This window comes from Xenopus laevis, chromosome 2L (genome assembly GCF_017654675.1).
Source record: "Xenopus laevis strain J_2021 chromosome 2L, Xenopus_laevis_v10.1, whole genome shotgun sequence".
Classification (NCBI taxonomy): Eukaryota; Metazoa; Chordata; class Amphibia; order Anura; family Pipidae; genus Xenopus; species Xenopus laevis.
In genome coordinates, this window is record NC_054373.1 from 169,851,058 (window position 1) to 169,871,076 (window position 20,019).

The window sequence follows — 20,019 nt, forward strand, 5'->3', positions numbered from 1 at the left end:
ACTATAATTACATATTATGTAGGGTCTTTTCTACAGAATATGTGTCCAAGTCACCATCTGGGAAACAGCCATTAATTTCAAGCCTTCATGCTGTTTTTAGTTATATAATTTTCTGATAGAGCTCATCTCTCTTCTGTAATCTAGACCAGGGCGCTCCAATAAGGAGAACTGATTGCTGTGTGTCCACAGTGAAACAGTTTGCTTTTTCTCTAATATACACTTAATAGTAATGGTGTTGGCATTTAATATAAAATTCCTCTATGTCTTCTGATTAATTATGCAAAACCACTATAAGCAATTATAAACGTGTTTAAGATGCATTAATCTTTAATAATAAGATTGCATAAACATGTTTAAACATGCAAAAGCATATAAAGCAAGTAACAGTAGAAGACTAAAATGTCCTGTATTTATTTACTTATAGTGGCAGATTTATCAAGGGTCGAAGTGAATTCGAGGGTAATTGTCGAAGTAAAAAAATTCGAAATTCGTAGTAATTTTTTGGCAATTTCAACCATTGAATAGGATACTACAACTTCGAATTTACTTTGACTTCGTTTCGAAGTAAAAATCGTTCGACTATTCGAACATTCGATAATCAAAGTACTGTCTCTTTAAAAAAATGTCGACTTCAATACTTCGCCAACTTAAACCTGCGGAAGTGCAATGTTAGCCTATGGGCACCTGCCAGAGCATATTTTGGGTTTCGAAGGAAAATCGTATGATAGTACGATAAAAAAGTTTGATCGTACTACGATCGGAATACGATCGTACCATGAATAAAATCCTCCGACTTTGAATTCGACTCACTTAAACAGAGTAGACAGAACTTTAGTTTAGACAAAAGGTAAGATGGAAAATATGTGAATTTTCTTTGGTTGTACAAAGCTATGAAGGTAATCACCTCACTGATCATGCTGCAGTTTTTGATTATACTATAACATTTTATTTAAATATATTTTGCTCAGCATGACTGCTGTTTCCAATCAAGGAGCAACTTTGTAGGGGTTATTTACTAAACTCTGAATGCAAGTGATTTTTTTTTGACTTTTAAAAAATCACAATTTTTTTGGAATTTACTAAACCCTGAGGATGGAAAAGTCAGAATCAGAAAATCAGGCATCTCAGACCTGTTGAGGTTGCATATAAGTCAATGGGAGAAGCCCCAATAATTTTTTGATGTGTGCTGTGTTTTCAGGCAAAAAATCTTAGTTTTTGGGTGAAAAATCTCGCAGTGCAAATTTTCTGTAAAATGTAATAATAAATAAGCTGAGTTTGTAGCAGAAAATATTGAGATAAATTTGGACTTTGATAAATAACCCCCTAAGAGGACATAGGTTTAAATAATATAAAAAAAGGGGGGGCTACCAATTTCCCAAAGATTTTATTATTCATTGAGGAGATTTTGCTGATGATCTTTTACAAATTTTTTCAATTTGTGACAAGAATAAGGCTAGGGCCAGACAGGGCAGAAACCAGCCTGCCAAAATCCATAGGCTTGTTTGCAACTCCGCAACAGCTAGCCAAATTTTCATGTCTGCTCGTGTCCGGAAGCCTTGTGTCGGTTCCGGCATGAACAGTGGATGCAAAGTCTAGTGTTTCTTCACTGAAATCTGCCAAGTCTGATCACACCGAAGCTGACACAATGCTCCAGACATGAGCATACAAGAAGATTCAGTCGGGGCCTGAAATCAACCTGCAGATTTTGGCAGGCTGATTTCTGCCATCTTCAAATTGATGAGCTTTAGTGGGTGTTATGTCTTCATCATTTAAAACTTTTATTTTATTGTGTAATAATTGACATTCTTAAAGTGCTTTTAATTTAAAAAGTTATTGATTTTCTTTTCTTGGTTTAAGCTTTAAAGACCAATTGATTTTATAATATTAATGATATTTTTTTAAGGCTTGGCAACTTTCTTATTATTGTCAATAATAATATTTGAATTTTTTCCCAAGGGGTTATGTTATATTTCTATCATGTAATACTTTTATTTTATTGAAGAATAATTGACATTTTTAAAATTGATTTTCAAAAAATATAATTCAAATTTTTCGTTTTTTTAGCTTTAAAGACTGATTATGATCTTATAATATTAATGATAATTTTTTAAGACTTTCCAAAACTGCCAGGATTTATATTGTGTTTTCAATCATTTAATTGTATTTTATTATAAAAGAATTAACTTTCTTTTAATCTTAATGAGATTTTGATTTTTAACTTTGACCTTTTTTATCTTTAAAGACTTATTGATTTTAAGTTTTTAAAGACTCCAATTTTATTTATTACCTTAACAATAATTTTTATTTGAAATAGAAATCCCCAGGTATTACTCATTAAATACCTATATCTTATTGTAGAAAATTGACATTTTTTTATTACCTTAATGACAATTTTTATTTGAACAAAAAAAATCCCCAGGTGTTATAGTATGTTTTCTATTATTTAATACCTATATCTTATTGTAAAATAATTGAAATTCTTTAAGCTTTACTTTTTTTAAAATGTTTTTTTAACTTTTGACTTTTTTAAGCTTTAAAGACTGATTTATTTTAAGCTTGAAAAGCTCAAATTTTATCTAAATTATATATTTTTTTATTTAATAAAAATTCCCAGGGGTTATGTTATGTTTTCATAACATGAATAGAAGGATCAGTAATAAAAAGTAACAATACATTTGTAGCCTTACAGAGCATTTGTTTTTTACAAGGTCAGCAACGCCTAGAAAAAGGCAAATAACTATAAAACTATAAAAAATATATGACGAAAAACAATTAAAAAGTTGCTTAGAATTAGCCATTATATAACATAATAAAAGTTATCTTAAAGGTGAACCACCCCTTTTTTCATTTTTTTCTCAAGCTTTCTCATTATTGTCAATAATATTATTTGGAAAAAAATTCCCCTCAGGAGTTATGTTATGCTTTCCATTATTTAATAATTTTATTGTATAATAATTGATTTAATAATATAATAATTGATTTTCTGTAAACTGATTTTTTGTAATTTAGCTTTATTTATAACTTTTTTTTAATCATTGAAATTATAATATTAATCATCTTTTTTTATAAGAATTGGAAATCTACCAACTTCTAATTATTGTCCATTATATTATTTGAAATATTATATAACAATTGTAGTTTAATCTGGTACTTTGTAAGTTATTTTAACATTTATGTCCCAGAGGTAACTGACTAAACTACTTCTTAAGTACATAAAATATTGATTTTTTTTCCTACTCTATGAGCACTTGGGTACTGTATTATCCCACCAAATCCAGTTAAACCAAAGCTATAGTAAAATGTATGCTGTTTACTATAGCTGATATTATATTAGAATTTATTTGGATGAAGTTTTAGGGAAGTCAAAAGGGAATATTTAATAATAACTAATTTAGAATATTGTTAGGACAGTGACACATAGGTTCATGGCTTTTTACAGTAATTTTTATTTTTGTTCATCAAACCAGATCTGTCATGATTCCAGTTTATTGGATCACCACAATCAATGGGGGTTATTTACTAAAATAAAAATTTTGTGATTTTTTTTTTTAATAAAATTGGACTTTATTAAACCCCCGAGGATGGAAAAGTCCAAATCTGAAAATACAGCATCTCAGAACTCTCGATGTTGCATATAAGTCAATGGGAGAAGTCCCAATGATTTTTTGATGTGCGCTGGGTTTCATGCAATACCTCGAAATTTTCTACGTTTTTGGGTAAAAATTCTGAAAAAAATCGTGAAAATTAGATGAAAAAAATCAGAAAAAAATCGTGAAAATCAGATTTTTTCCCGTTCAGCTAATTTTCGGGAAAATGTAATATTAAATAAGCATAAAAAACCTGAGCGGATTTGATCGGAGTTTGTAGCAGAAAATAGTGAGATAAATTTGGACTTATAAATAACCCCCAATTTGTCTAAGGTGTTTTACATGTAAATGGTGATCAGCGAGCATTAATTTATGATTCTGGATCAACAGAGTCCTCATCATTTTACATAATTATCTTTATCGTCTCTTCCTTTCTAAAAATAATTTTGAAGTGATTTTCCCATCTCTGCCTTTATAACTGATTCCTTGGCTATCTCTTTATCTATTGTAAACTAAATTTATATCACTTTCCTTCCTTTCTTCATTCCTTTTTTTTTTCTTTTTCCACTCTAAATACAGTAGATGCCAGTGTGATATTTATTCATTCTCAGTATGGCTTTAGTCACAGATTTAACTATTTTAATTATTAACATGTAGATGACTCATACGGTATTCTCTTTAATTGAAGCATGCTTTCCTAATTTGGTTCCACTCTAATTGAAGTTGACTTTGGCATTTTTATCTCAGCTGGTGTTTGCATTTCATTTCCCTCGAAGTGTCAGTTAGGAACAGACTGGGAAAGATAACCTTTATTTCTGTTTTTATCATAAGCCATTTATTTCGTATTTGTGGTTCCATAAACAAATTATGCTTTCATCTGGGTATTTTCATTATTCAATCAACAATGTATTATGACGGAAATTATAATAAAAGGCAAGTAAATTACTAGCATCAAGTAGTAACATTAGTGAGCCCTGCCATATTGTCTTTCTAATTAAAATGATATTGGCACTTCCTTGTCTAGAAACCAAACAGATATTTCATTTGTAACTCACGGTATCATTACAGTATATGAGGTGATTGTGCCAGAGCAATGATGATTATTGCTCATACTCATATGAATATAGAGGGGAAAAAACAGATACATAAGGCTCCATGCACATAATAACCAATGTTATACATATTTTAAAAGTGAACATGACTCGTAATTATATTGATTTAATTGATAGTATTACCATAAAATTTTTCTTTTTCATCTATTTCTTTTTCATATTTGTGATCTTCTAGTGCTGGGAAGTTTTCTATTACTAAATGCTTCATTGGCATGGAGTTGTTTCCTCCTACATTACTAGACTCTCTTCTGCTGGATATAAAAACTGGGTGGCCGGTAGAGGTGATTTTACAGTCTGTTCTTGGCATTTGGAGTTCTGTTATTCACACTGACTAAGCCTTTAAGTGGAGATGCTCTTCTCTTCAAAATTGTATGACCAATTATAGTACTGTAATTAGAATTCACTGGTAGAATTGTGGGAATTAATCTAATTTAAATTGAATGTGTCGTGATAGATTTACTTTCTGTGCTCCTTGCTATGGATCTGCTGAACTGGTTGTCAACCTTCCCAACTAAAGCATGTAACTAGGTTGAACTGGTTGAGCTTGATGGTCTACTGACTGTTGTCAGTCTTGTCAACTACAGTATATAACTAGAACTGGTTGAACTTTATGGGCTTCTGTCCGCTGTCAACCTTGTCAGCTACTTTATATAAATAGGCCCGATCTGTACGAGAACTGGTTGATCTTAAGGGTCTACTGTCTTTTGTCAGTCTTGCCAATTATAGCATATAACTAGAGTGAACTGTAAAAGAATTGGTTGAGCTTGATTGGCTTCTGTTTATTGTCAGCTTTGCAAACTATAGTATATAACTAGGCTGAACTATATAAGAATTGATTGAGGTTGATGGGCTTCTGTCTGTGGTCAACCTTGGCAAATACAATATATAACATGTACATTTACGCATAGCCTCTAGAATTATGTTTATTACAAATTATTCTAAAGGTAGTGCCATTGTAGCCTGCTAAAAAGAAATGTATTATTTTGAGGCTCCATTATACATTCCTTAAAATAAAGCAGGGAAATCAGTGTTCAAGCTGCCTATTAACACATTAGTGAGTGCCTAACATCCACATTTATATCACTAGAAAATGTAGATGTGTAAACAAATACCATACAAAATAAATTACAAAGTTTATGTGAACTTGACATGTGGCTATGATACTTTTAGGGAGTTATTTACTAAACTCTGAATACAAAAATCATAAAATCTGACTTTTAAAAAAATGTATTAAACCCTGAGGATGGAAAAATCTGAATCTGAAAATCCGGCATCCGCCATAAAAGTCATATAGCAAACAAAATTTTCAGGAAAGTGTGTTAATAAGCCCAAAAAACCTGTGTGGATTTGGTCGTAGTTTTTTTCAGAAAACATTGAGATAAATTCAGGCTTATAAGTGAGAGAAGTCCCAATGATATATTGATGTGCTCTGGATTTTTGGCAATACCCCGAAGTTTTCGGGCAAAATGCGGAGTTTTCGGGTGAAAAATCCGAAAAAATTGTGAAAAACTGATTTTTCACACAAACAAAATTTTCAGGAAAGTGAATTAATAAATAAGCCCAAAAAACCTGTGCGGATTTGGTCGTAGTTTTTTTCAGAAAATATTGAGATAAATTCGGACGTTCATAAATAACCCCCTTGGTGTCCCACCTTGTCAATTCACTCATAGTTGTTTGTGTTTCTAATGTAATTTTCAAAATGGTTGACTTGTTTGTCTCCGCTACAGTCCAAAAGAGGGATTAACTCAGTTTCATACACATAAAAGCCTTTAAATGGATTAACTTGCCATGCAGCTCAAGATCAAAACCATTGAATTCTAGATTGAATCAGGGCTAAATATGTTAGTCAATAAGGATCAAATAGCTCAATCCATTGTTAACCTTTCTCATAAAAAACAAATTACAGCAAATTTCTTCTGCTGAGCCATCTTCTGTCTACAGCAGGTGGTTTTATCATCAATGGCCTTAAATTGTTTGTGTTGTTTTGGACTGGCAAATTTCTCACAAAATATGGGATTAAAAATGTAGATCCTCATGTAATACACTTAGGGGGTTATTTATCAGTCCGAATTTATCCCAATTATTTTTGGGAAAAAACCAAATCCGCACAGGTTTTTTTCGCCTTATTTATTAATACACTTTTCCAAAAAATTTTGTTTGCAGGAAAAAACCTGAAAAAAAAAAATCTTGAAAAATACGAATCTGATTTTCCACCCAAAAACTCAGACTTTTTCTAATTTTAGTCCAAAAACCCAGAAATCTTCAGATTATTGCACGAATCCCAACGCAGATCAAAACATCTTTGGAACATCTCCTATTGACTTATATGCGACCTCGGCAAGCCTGAGATGCCGGATTTTCGTATTCAGACTTTTTCAATCGTCAGGATATAATAAATCCCGACAAAATTGTGGGGTTTTTTTCCCACTAACCTCCTTAAGCTAAGATCATGAGCAGTGTTTAAAGAGAGCAGTGTTTAGAGAGATGTACTTATAGAGGTATAAATGCAAGATTAATTTCCTTTTATTTGTAGACGTATTTCTTAATGCTTATATAAGGGTTATAAGGACTGAAGCATGAAAACAATATTTTTTCCTGCGGACACGATAAGCATGAACAAAAAGGGTAATACATTTAGGGATAAATGCCTAAATAAAACATTATTTGAATATACATTACTTATTTTTGTAGCAATAGATATATGTATACAGATTTTCCATTGACTCCCTCTGCAGAGTACAGCATCTGACTGCATTAATTTCAAAAGGATTGTAGATAGGACTGTTAGTTGTATCTGGTGGTACTCAAGTCTATAGGAGTGTTTTAATATGTGCAAAGCACGGTGCAAAGTGCAAAAAACAGGTCGTTCTACCATATTTTCTCACTGTGCACCATTTTTCGGGTTTTGTGCCCGAAACCCTCAAATTTCTTGTGATATCGCTCTAAACCCCCGAATTTTTCAGATTTTTGGACGAAACTCAGTGCAGACCATGATATCTTCAAATTTTAAATGGGACCTCTGCCAGGTTGGAAATTGAGTATTTTCTGATTTGGACTTTTAGCAGCCTTGGGGTATAACAAATCTTGAAAAATTCTAGTTTTTTTCCTCTAAAAAATTGTGCTTTCTAGTGAAAAAAAACATTTAATTTTTTTTCCCATCAGACTTTAGTAAATAATTAAATCATTAAATGAATTATTGCAGATCTCTGTGCTCTAAAACTAGACCTGCAGCCACTCTCATGAATGAGATCGACATATCACTATTTTGTTCTCTATGCAGTATTATATGACATGAATTAAAAAATGACATGACTGCATAAAATAATAATAGCACTTTACCTTTTCTTATCGTCACACTGTACAGAATTGTTCAGCAGTAATAAGTAATTCAGACAAGGACCACTGCTCAGAGCACTAGAATCACACGACTAGAAGGAAGTAGAATAAAATATCTTCCCTAATGAAGCTAGAAAAATTACAAAGTGTTTCTGGAGAGGAAAAAAATGTCGATTTCATGATTCAAAAGAGAGTGAGATCAATGAAAAATATTAGGTTCAGGGGCAATGGGACAAAAATAATATGGGATACTTAATAACAGATTTTAATTGTATCTGAAAAGAGGGGTTCATTTACAAGGTGCTCTTTTCTTATTACAGGGAAAAAGAAAATCATTTTTTAAAAATGTAATTATTAAACATTGAGGCTCATTTATAAACACTGGACAAATTTGCTCCTGGCAGTAACCCCATCAGTGATTCCTTTTTTTCAGTCAGCTGCAGGGTGAATGCTGAAAGCAATCATCTGATGGTTGCTATGAGTTACTACACAGGAGCAAATTTGCGCATTGTTTATAAATGAGCCTCAATGTGTAATTATTAAAAAATATATATATATTTTTTTCAATAAGAAAACAGTACGTTATACTTGATCCAAACTAACATTGAAGCCAAATTAATGATATTGGGTTTAATTAACGTTTAAATGATTTTTTACTAGTCTTAAGGTGTGGAGATCCAAATTACTGAAATACCCTTTATTTGGAAAACCCCAGGTCCCAAGCATTCTGGATAACAGGTCCAATAACTGTACTAGCTTCATTGTAAAATTAAATAATTAGGAGGGTCTAAGAATATTGGCCATTTTTGGTCAAATTTCACCTTTTCAATAAAATATTCTCTGACATATAGACATATGTTTTGTATCATTTCAGCCTACTGCATCTGACTTTCCAACCTAATTTAAATGTGTTGTTTGCTTCAGGACTGGCAAAAACAATCATTTCACACATTTTCACAAGTGGGTTAAGACTTTGTAGCAATGAATTGACATGTGTAAAATATATATCAAGGTTTACCAAATGGTGTCAAAATGATAGAAATTATTTGCCATTGTACAATTATGATATCATTTCCATTTTTTTATTTGATTGATAGCAACTGAATGTTTTACATATAATTAAACAGCTCTCAATGCAGAAAATGAGGTCAGACTTTAAAAGAAGCTGATTCTTTAGGAATGATTATTAAATTTTGATGTAAATTGCATTGGTTTGTGAGCTGCCATGCCATGAAAATCGAAATTAACAATCAATCAGTCTTGTATCATTACTTTTTTTTACTATCAAATCCGAATTTTTGTGGGGAAAAAAACACGAAGTTTTCGAGATTTATTATACCCCGAGGCTGCAGAATCCAAAAATCCACCATCTCAGACCGGTTGTATATAAGTCAATGGGAGAGGTCCCTATGCTATTTGGAAGTTTCTGTAGTCTGCACTGGAATTAGACCGAAAATCCAACTATTTTGGGCTTTTTGGACAAAAATAAAAAAAAATCAGATTTTTTAAGAAAAAGCCCTAAAAAATCAAGAAAATTTACAATTCGGGTTTTCGCTCAAATTTTTTCCCCGATAAGATTAAACTGTGCTTTTTTGATAGTAAAATTCTGGATTCTAGTTTGGTTGGACGTTTTTAAAAATCATATGATTTTGTGGTTTTTGATTTAAAAAAACCCTTAATGTACAACATCTCTATCCTACTTCTTTGTTTAGCTTTCAATCTCCTTTTAAAGCTACAAATGACAGCGTATCACATCGGACCATCACAAGTATTTATAACCCATTTTGTTTTCTTTGCAGTTTGCTCCCAGTATTCAAGAGGAGTTTTTGCCATTTTTGGACTATATGACAAGAGATCAGTACACACCCTGACCTCATTCTGCAGCGCCTTGCACATCTCCCTCATCACACCAAGTTTCCCCACCGAGGGTGAAAGCCAGTTTGTACTGCAGCTCAGACCACCGTTACGAGGTGCTCTCCTGAGTTTGCTTGATCACTACGGGTGGAATCATTATGTCTTTCTGTATGACACAGACAGGGGTAAGTGATGATGTGATTTTTTTTTTTTTGTATTTGCAGTTTGTTTTATAGAACATTTTATAGCTCTAATTTTTGTTGGGGGTTGATGATGTTTTTTAAATTATATTCCATCGTTTAAATACAAGTACATGTCAGTAATTTATAAAAAAAAACAAAAAAAAAAAACAAAGCACCTAGAAATGTGAAATTTAAACTTTAAAGCCATGACATAGGGTCGGAGAAGACAGGTGTATTTCGCTACAGCTATAGAGGAAGCTTCCTCTATAGTTACGCCACTGACCCCAGAAGTCATTTTTTTTATTAGAAAAAAATATATAGTAAACAAAAATAATTTGTAGAATACGAGGAAAATTTAATATTTTCATACATGGGCTAACATTAGTTGCTGATTCAGCATTTCTTTTTTTAGGTCCTCAGTAAAACCCTCCCTGTTGGTGCTTAATCAGGCATGGTGTAAAATCCCATTAGTTACTACATGGTTCTGTTTATGTGATATGAGGCTGATTACATAAACCCTCTATTTAGTCTTAGGGGGTTATTTACTAAACCCTGAATGCAGAAAATCCAAAAAAATTGTGTTTTTTTAGAATAAAATCTGAATTTTATAAAAAACCGAATGTTTTGGAATTTATTATATCCCAGGGATAGAGATGTCGCGAACTGTTCGCCGGCGAACTTGTTCGCGCGAACATCGGGTGTTCGCGCTCGCCGGAAGTTCGCGAACGTCGCGCGACGTTCGCCATTTTGGGTTCGCCATTGTTGGCGCTTTTTTTTGCCCTCTCACCCCAGACCAGCAGGTACATGGCAGCCAATCAGGAAGCTCTCCCCTGGACCACTCCCCTTCCCTATAAAAACCGAAGCCCTGCAGCGTTTTTTCACTCTGCCTGTGTGTGCTGAAGAGATAGTGTAGGGAGAGAGCTGCTGCCTGTTAGTGATTTCAGGGACAGTTGAAAGTTTGCTGGCTAGTAATCGTTTTGATACTGCTCTGTTATTGGAGGGACAGAAGTCTGCAGGGGTTTGAGGGACATTTAAGCTTAGGTAGCTTTGCTGGCTAGTAATCTACCTTCTACTGCAGTGCTCTGTATGTAGCTGCAGTGGGCAGCTGTCCTGCTTCTGATCTCATCTGCTGACTGCTGCAATAACAGTAGTCCTTGTAAGGACTGCTTTTATTTATTTTTTTGTTGTTTTACTACTACTACTACTACTACTACTATAAGAGCCCAGTGCTATTAGTCTAGCAGTGTTGGGGAGTGGGACTGGTGTGCTAATCTGCTGCTCCTAGTAGTTCAGCAGCACCAACTTTAATTTTTTTTTTTTAATATTCATTTTTTTTTATTTTACTTTTTTTTATTTTACTACCGCTGTAGTAGTGTATAAGTTGACCTTTTAGGCATTATTTGCCCTGTAGGCATTATTTGCACACTGTTTTCTTCAACCCGCCATCGAGCTGTGTGACCTTGTTCACATTCTGTCTAAATATCCATAATATTACCGTCTCCAGAAAAAACACCGGAGTCACTTTTTTCAAGCAGCCATAATATATTTTACGTAATCCGTATCCACCGCTGTAGTAGTGTATACGTTGGCCTTGTAGGCATTATTTGCACACTGTTTTCTTCAACCCGCCATCGAGCTGTGTGACCTTGTTCACATTCTGTCTAAATATCCATAATATTACCGTCTCCAGAAAAAACACCGGAGTCACTTTTTTCAAGCAGCCATAATATATTTTACGTAATCCGTATCCACCGCTGTAGTAGTGTATACGTTGGCCTTGTAGGCATTATTTGCACACTGTTTTCTTCAACCCGCCATCGAGCTGTGTGACCTTGTTCCCATTCTGTCTAAATATCCATAATATTACCGTCTCCAGAAAAAACACCGGAGTCACTTTTTTCAAGCAGCCATAATATATTTTACGTAATCCGTATCCACCGCTGTAGTAGTGTATACGTTGGCCTTGTAGGCATTATTTGCACACTGTTTTCTTCAACCCGCCATCGAGCTGTGTGACCTTGTTCACATTCTGTCTAAATATCCATAATATTACCGTCTCCAGAAAAAACACCGGAGTCACTTTTTTCAAGCAGCCATAATATATTTTACGTAATCCGTATCCACCGCTGTAGTAGTGTATACGTTGGCCTTGTAGGCATTATTTGCACACTGTTTTCTTCAACCCGCCATCGAGCTGTGTGACCTTGTTCCCATTCTGTCTAAATATCCATAATATTACCGTCTCCAGAAAAAACACCGGAGTCACTTTTTTCAAGCAGCCATAATATATTTTACGTAATCCGTATCCACCGCTGTAGTAGTGTATACGTTGACCTTGTAGGCATTATTTGCACACTGTTTTCTTCAACCCGCCATCGAGCTGTGTGACCTTGTTCACATTTTGTCTAAATATTGATAATATTATCGTCTCTAGAAAAACCACTTGAGTTACTTTTTTTCAAGCAGCATTCATATATTTTACGTAATCCGTATCCACCGCTGTAGTAGTGTATACGTTGACCTTGTAGGCATTATTTGCACAGTGTTTTCTTCAACCCGCCATCGAGCTGTGTGAGCTTGTTCACATTTTGTCTAAATATTGATAATATTATCGTCTCTAGAAAAACCACTTGAGTTACTTTTTTTCAAGCAGCATTCATATATTTTACGTAATCCGTATCCACCGCTGTAGTAGTGTATACGTTGACCTTGTAGGCATTGTTTGCCCAGTTTTTTGGCCACAGCCACTGAAGCACAGAGGCCAGAAAAAATATGCCATATAAATGCTGAAAATAGTCATTTTTTGCCATACGTTGACTCAACGTATATGGCAAAAAATGACTATTTTCAGCATTTATGTGGCATATTTTTTCTGGCAACTGTGCTTCAGTGGCTGCAACCAAAAAAACTGGGCAAACAATGTCTACAAGGTCAACGTATGGCGAAAAAATTACTATTTTCAGCATTTATATGGCATTATTTTTCTGGCAACTGTGCTTCAGTGGCTGCGTCCAAAAAAACTGGGCAAACAATGTCTACAAGGTCAACGTATGGCGAAAAATGACTATTTTCAGCATTTATATGGCATATTTTTTCTGGCAACTGTGCTTCAGTGGCTGCGTCCAAAAAAACTGGGCAAACAATGCCTACAAGGTCAACGTATGGCAGTTGTTTAAAGAGAACAGTAGATTACTAGCCAGCAAAGCTACCTAAGCTAAAATGTCCCTCAAATCCCTGCAGACTTCTGTCCCTCCAATACAGAGCAGTATCAAGCAGATTACTAGCCAGCAAACTTACTATCATCTGTCCCTGAAATCACTAACAGCTCTCCCCCTACACTATCTCTTCCAAGCACACACAGGCAGATTTTTCAGATACATTTTTGCCCTTGATCCCCCTCTGGCATGCCACTGTCCAGGTCGTTGCACCCTTTAAACAACTTTAAAATCATTTTTCTGGCCAGAAATGTCTTTTCTAGATGTTAAAGTTCGCCTTCCCATTGAAGTCTATGGGGTTCGCGAACCGCTCGCATTTTTGCGCAAGTTCGCGAATATGTTCGCGAACTTTTTTTCCGACGTTCGCTACATCCCTACCCAGGGATGGAAAAAGTCTGAATCCGAAAATCAAGCATCTCAGACCTGCTAAGGTTGCATATAAGTCAGTGGGAGAAGTCCAAAAGATTTTTTAATCTGCGCTGGGTTTCGTGCAATTATCTGAAGTTTTCGAGGTTTTCGGGCAAAAATTCCAAGTTTTTGGGTGGAAATTCTGAAATATTCGTAAAAAGCCGAAAAAACCTGTGCGGATTTGATCTGAGTTTTTTTCAGAAAATATTGAGATAAATTCGGACTTTGTTAAATGGGCCTCTTACTATTAGGATCGAAGTGGCTAGGTCAGAACGCAGCACAGACGAGCAGTGTCTCAAGTGGATGTGGGTCTAGTTTGGGATATTCCAAATGTGTCCTGAAGCTTGAAACAGACCCTGGTCAGACGGGTTGCTGTAAGATGTCATAAACAGTCACTATTTAGTAAGCTGGTGGGGGCTGTTTTGGCCTCGGTGTAATTTGAATACCAGGGCATAGTTTGAATCCCAGTCCAGGACTGTTCTGGACAAAAACACAGGTACTGTACATCTGGTTTATGCAATGATTTTTGGCTATATTCTCCTCACACTGACTACAATGGGACGTGATCGGTGACTATTTTGAATTTTGTTTAAAAGTTAATGGGGATCAAAATGTTATGAAAGCTTTAACATTTGAAGTCTATTTCTAGGAGAATCCAAATGCTATCTAGAATATCATCTAAAAATTGTACTGGAGCCTGCAGACCCAGTTTAACTAAAGTACCAAGATAGCACAACATTTTGATTGTATTCATGCAAACCACTTATTATGTTTATTGGGCTCAAGTACAATAGATTATCTTTTTGGATGAGACGTTGCTTTGTACAGTGACCCACTGGGAGTAACATAACAAATACAAATTTGTATGACTCTTGCTCTTAACAGATAAGCTCTGCCAAACAGGCCTGTCAACCTTTCCTGATTTTTTTGAGAGTCAATTGTATGTACAGTATACTGTAGGGTTAGAGCAAGGAATGTGGTCAGAGTTCAAGGACGCATGGTCAGATTATAACAAGGAATCTCATATTGATTTACATTTAAAAAATGTAAGCCAATAACTTTAGTCACCAGCTCTGGTTTCTTTATGTTCATGCACATTAATTATATAACACCTTTATACACCTTTGAGTGATAACTGCTAGCTGGAAATCTGCTAAAAATACATATGTATTGCAGTGATTAGGGAGGGATGAGCAGCAGTGCTAATTAATTATCTAAATTATTAAGGTTTACTGATTTGTGTTGGCTTCATTGCTGAGTTGAAAGCAGAACAGATATAGAGCTAAATTCATTCTTACAAACACTGTTATTTTATCATTTGAGGGCTTTGATTATATGTACAGATTAGATCATTGTCTATGGTTTGAAGTATAATTTAATTCACGTGGAAAAAAATGTGTAAATTAAAAGCGGCTGATTCCCATAAGGGTAATCCATGTCTTGGTTTCCAGGGGGCATTGACTGGAGGTCAGGGGTGGAACAGAGGTAAACTTGGTAAAAAATGGGGCAGGGAATCCCTCAGGGCCGTCCATGTTAATTAAGCTGTGATTTATTTTTAAATTAACTCCAAAAATATTGTCAGCCAGTTTAAAATATATTCTTTTCTGATTATAAAAAAATATTCTGAGATTGTAAAGGTTGGCACCCTGAATCTAGAACCAATACCAAGCACCCTGGTCTTGGCTCGTGCTTCCGCCTGTAACCGGCGCTTTTGGCCTTGGGAGGAGCCCTCAGCTACTCATATGCCGCCAGGTCTTAAAACGAGAGGTGCAAGGCAAAAAGTTCTAAACAAGCGAAGGGGCACAACTGTAAGCAAAGTATTTGGGCAGAAGGTCGTGGTACAAGGCGTAAGGCAAAATCATAGTCAGATCAGGCTGGGTCGAGACAGGCAGAGAATAAGCGTAGTCAGGCAGTCAAACTGGGAGATCAAACAGAAGGAATTTAGCAGTAGAGGTAGTCGGTATTCAGGCAAGGGACAGGATCCAGAGGTCAGAATAGTCAAAAGCCAGGCAGGGGGTCACAACAGGAATCAAAAACAGGTTCAGACAGATAGCTTAAAGCTCAGAAGCACCAGGAACAAACTCCTATAACGGGCAGTATGAAAATACAAAATACCTCGTTAAATACATTTGAATTTTGCATCATCACGCCAGCGCACATGCGCGTATATAAACAGGAGATGCGTGCCGGATTAGGAGCAGAGGAAGTGGCTTGCAGCGGGTGTCCCTGACGTCCCCCCACTAGACCGCCAGGGTATGTTTTTGTTACAGAGATGTTGTTATGGTATCTGCAATTAGCCTTTACTGGCTATAGTGCAGTTACTTTAATGAAGGGCCAACTAGTATTAGTCTAGGGTCCCCAAAATGTGAGCTGGTTCCACTGTGATGGAGGTTGGGGTTAGAGCACTTGCAGGTGACTCAATCTATAATATGTTAGGGTAGGATTTGGTGGTTCTTGTAGATATACCAGAAAGCCAAGCTTGAAGGTAAATGTAACGGTCTGCACCCAACACCAGAACAAATGCCAAGCACCCTGGTCTCGGCTCGTGCTTCACCTGAAGTGTGACCGCCTTTGGCCTCGGGAGGAGCCCTCAGCTACTTGAATGCCACCAGGACTTAAACGAGAGGTGCAAGGCTAGAGGTTCTGGATAGGCAGAGGGGCACGACTGTCTAGCGAGAGTCTTTGGGCAGAAGGTCGTAGTAAAAGGCATTAGGCAAAAGAGTAGTCAGATCAGGCTGGGTCAAGGCAGGCAGAGAATAAGCGTAGTCAGGCAGGCAAGGGTCAAACCAGGAAGTCAATCAGAGGGTTAAGCAGAATCGGAGTCGGTAAATAGGCATGGGTCAGGATACAGAGAGTAGAATCGTCAAAGCCAGGCAGTAGTCAAACGGGTATCAGAATCAGGATCAAAATACAAAAGCTTCAAAAGCACAATTTTACATTTTCCAGGGAACCAGAAAAATTATCAGGGAAAATATAAAATTGGGGTTCATAAAATCAGGCTTTGACTTATTATCTTGTTTATCAGGTAAGGGGGGCCCTGACCAAAGGCTGGACCAGAAATTGTCTAGAACTAGTGGTCTAGAGTATGGCTCTAAGTAAACCTATACCATGTTAGTTCATGCATCCCCCTACGGCATAGCAGACAATATTTGATTGACAGCTGAGATTTTTAAATAAGTTTAAACAACTATGAATGATTTAATAGAAAATTTGGACTTTATCTTTAATTTGAAAAGGACTTTTATTATACAGCTTTTTATGTCAGGGTGACAGGTCCACTTTAATATCTTTTATGAAAGTTAATGTTTACAATATTTTCAAAGCTTATTTTTCTTTGAAAAACACTTTTAAGGACATGACTAATACACATAGAATTCTACTGGTGACATGATGATATTCTTCTAAAAAATGAATCCACTTTAACCAAGAAGGAGGAGGGAAGAATGGAACAAAATAAAAGCAGAGAGTAGGAGAGACATAGAACACTTCAGTGGTGGGAAGATGATCAAACTATTAAATTTGTTTAGAAAGTACGTGCTGTGCATTATCACCCCCTTAGAAAATGACATTTGTTTAAAACACATTTCCCTTGTGATATTTCTGTCTAAATGCAAAAATGTATATTCAAATGATATTCAAATAAAAAGTTTTGACATTAAACTTCAGAAAAAATGTCAAATCTTAAATCTAAATTGTTATAAATATATCATATCAGTGGTTCATATATTGATTTAATAAAGTTTTATTATTTTTAAAGACATTTCCAGGAGCCACTTTTACTCTATTATATTATATTTCTATGGTCTCCTCACAGTAGCACCCGGATAATTTAAAATATGTTTTTTGCTTAAATGGGAGTGCAGTATGGGTGTGTGTGTATAGATGTGTATAGGAGGTGATTGCTTAATGAACATAAATAATTTAAAGGCAACAGATAGCTATAAACTAGTGATGTGCGGGCCGGCTCGACACCTGCGGGTCTACCTGCGGGTCGGTCGTGTTCGGGCTGACCTCACCCCCCTTTCCGGGTCGCCAGGTTGAGCTCTTCTGCCTGCTCCCCCCCTGACCTTACAATGCCAGCTTCCGACTTCCGGGTTTAACTTCTATAGACGCGTGCCTGCTCACCAAGACCCTTTTGTGACTTCATTGGCGGGGCGGGTTGGTGAGGGTCTATAAAAGGAACCTGGAAGTCGGGCTCGAACTGGCGCAGGTGGAGACCCGACCCACATAACACTACTATAGACACCAGACCTGGATTTGTGGGCAGGCCTAAAAGGCCTGAGCCTAGGACAGCAAATATTGGGGGCAGCCTGCCACCTGCTGGCTGCATCATTACTGGGCAATGGACAGTGGTTTGAATCTCTCAGCCACCCAGTCACCAGTGGAAGAGATTGTAATTGGCAAGAAGAAGCAGATTGGTGAGACGATTGTGGGGAGGGGTGAGGATTGTGGAGGGGTGCGAAGGGGTGTACGAGTAGAGGGGTCTGGTTCAAGCAATGGGGGGCCTAAGAGTGCAGCCTCTTGAAATACAGTGTTGATAAACAGAGAACATGTTTAGGAAGTGGAGTTTTTTCACTAAAGTTCTAGCTGGGGTTTTTGCATGCTTTGCAACTCCTGTGTCTGTTGGGAACAAATCAGAGATCCACAAAGAGTGCCTTAGGAATACAATTCAGCACTTCTTTATCTACACTGATTTATGTGCAAGAATATACTTTAGAAAAGGTCATGTGTCAGCTATATACCAGATGGCTCTTTTTTTTTGTTAGGCATTTAACGTTATTGAACAGCAGCTGGACAAATGATCATGAATATGTGAAGCTGCCAGAACAGAGGGAAATGCATTTCAAAAAGATCCAAAAAGTTGACATGGCACAGCAAGAGTTACCTGTAGTCAATAAATCTAAAATTGTACTCTGCAAATGATCTGTTTTTTTTGCAATGTTTTTGAATGTGGAAACTGAACTTGGCTTTCCAGTTATTTTTCCTTCACCAGAAGGTATACACTTATGGAATCTATCATCTGAAAACCCATTATCTAGAAAGCTCTGCAATCAATGTTTCACAGTGTCCTATTTAAACAAATAGTTCTTGTTTGGATTTTTTTTCTCTCTGTAATAATAAAATAGGACCTTGTACATAATGGTAACAAGCTGCATAAATCCATATTGGCCCTAAGTTATGGCGATGCAAATTTTTAGAAACATTGCTTATCTGGAAAACCCTCAGTGCCAAGTATTTCACATTATAGATTTATCAACTGTATGGAAAACTCTCTGGCCTAAAAATTGGGGTGCTGTAAATTACATTGCATTATACTATATGATGTGTAGTAAGCACCACAAGTTGTAGCTGGTTTATTTTCCATCATAAATACTTAACTATAGTCTCCAGACTATCCAGGTTTTCTGAGGTATTGGGGTATTTTTATCAAAGAGTGAAGTTAATAGTGAAGTTCCGCCACTAGAGTGAAATTCTGCCACTTCCCATTCATTTCTATGGGTTTTTAAAGGCGTATTTATCAAAGGGTGAAATTTCACTTTTACCCATTGATAAATACGCCTTTTAAAATCCCATAGAAAGGAATGGAGAGCTGCAGAATTTCACTCTAATGCCGGAACTTCACTCTTTGATAAATTTAGCCCATTGTATCTAAGTAAAGTGCAGGGTAAATTGCAGTCCCTTTTGTACATCTGCATATTATAGGGTTGACATCTGTCTGGTTTTGAACCGGACAGCCCAGTATTTTGAAGGGCTGCCCGGTTTAAAACTGTCCGCCTGATTTTCCAAATTAAGAAAACCGTGCAGGATTCCCTATGATTGACACGGCGTTTGGGCAATTGCTGATCGGCGCGTCATAGCCCCGTCTGCCCCTCCATGTCTCGCCCCTGCCCTCTGCCAAGTCTCCACTGGACTAAAAGATGGCAACCCTAGCATATTATGATATAAATTTGTCCTACTTCTGGATCTGCAGAGATGGTACTCTCTGAAGCTCGCCATAGACGCGACGATTCTTCTTGCCAAACAACCGATTTTAGCAAAGTCCGACCAATCCTTCAAAATGATCTTGTGGTTAGTGGGATTGGAACGATCGATCATTTTACGATTTTTCGGCCGATATCTGTCAGGAAATTGATCGGCCAGGTCAAAAAAAATGTTGTCGTTCACTGGCAATCTATCTATGTTTGCAGGGCCAAGCAGGCAGCTCCCCTTGTTTTCCTGCCAAATTGGTCTTTTTAGTTGATGGTAAATTCTTACGATCGTTCCGAGAAAATCGTGGTCTCATGATGAGGATCGGATCTTTTAAAAATCTCAACATCTATGGCCA

At 36.2% G+C, this 20,019-nt stretch overlaps 1 protein-coding gene across 7 annotated transcripts in view; it reads left to right on the top strand.

Annotated features, from left to right (window-relative positions):
- The window catches only part of gria4.L (glutamate receptor, ionotropic, AMPA 4 L homeolog), a 209,384-nt gene that overhangs the window by 53,494 nt on the left and 135,871 nt on the right, over positions 1-20,019 (top strand). For all 7 annotated transcript variants that reach the window (XR_005965215.1, XM_041580812.1, XM_041580810.1 and 4 more), the window contains 1 exon segment: positions 9,835-10,074. Coding sequence is in view for 6 of the 7 variants with exons in the window: in XM_041580812.1 (XP_041436746.1) it covers positions 9,835-10,074 (240 nt within the window). In the remaining variant the exon portion in view is untranslated.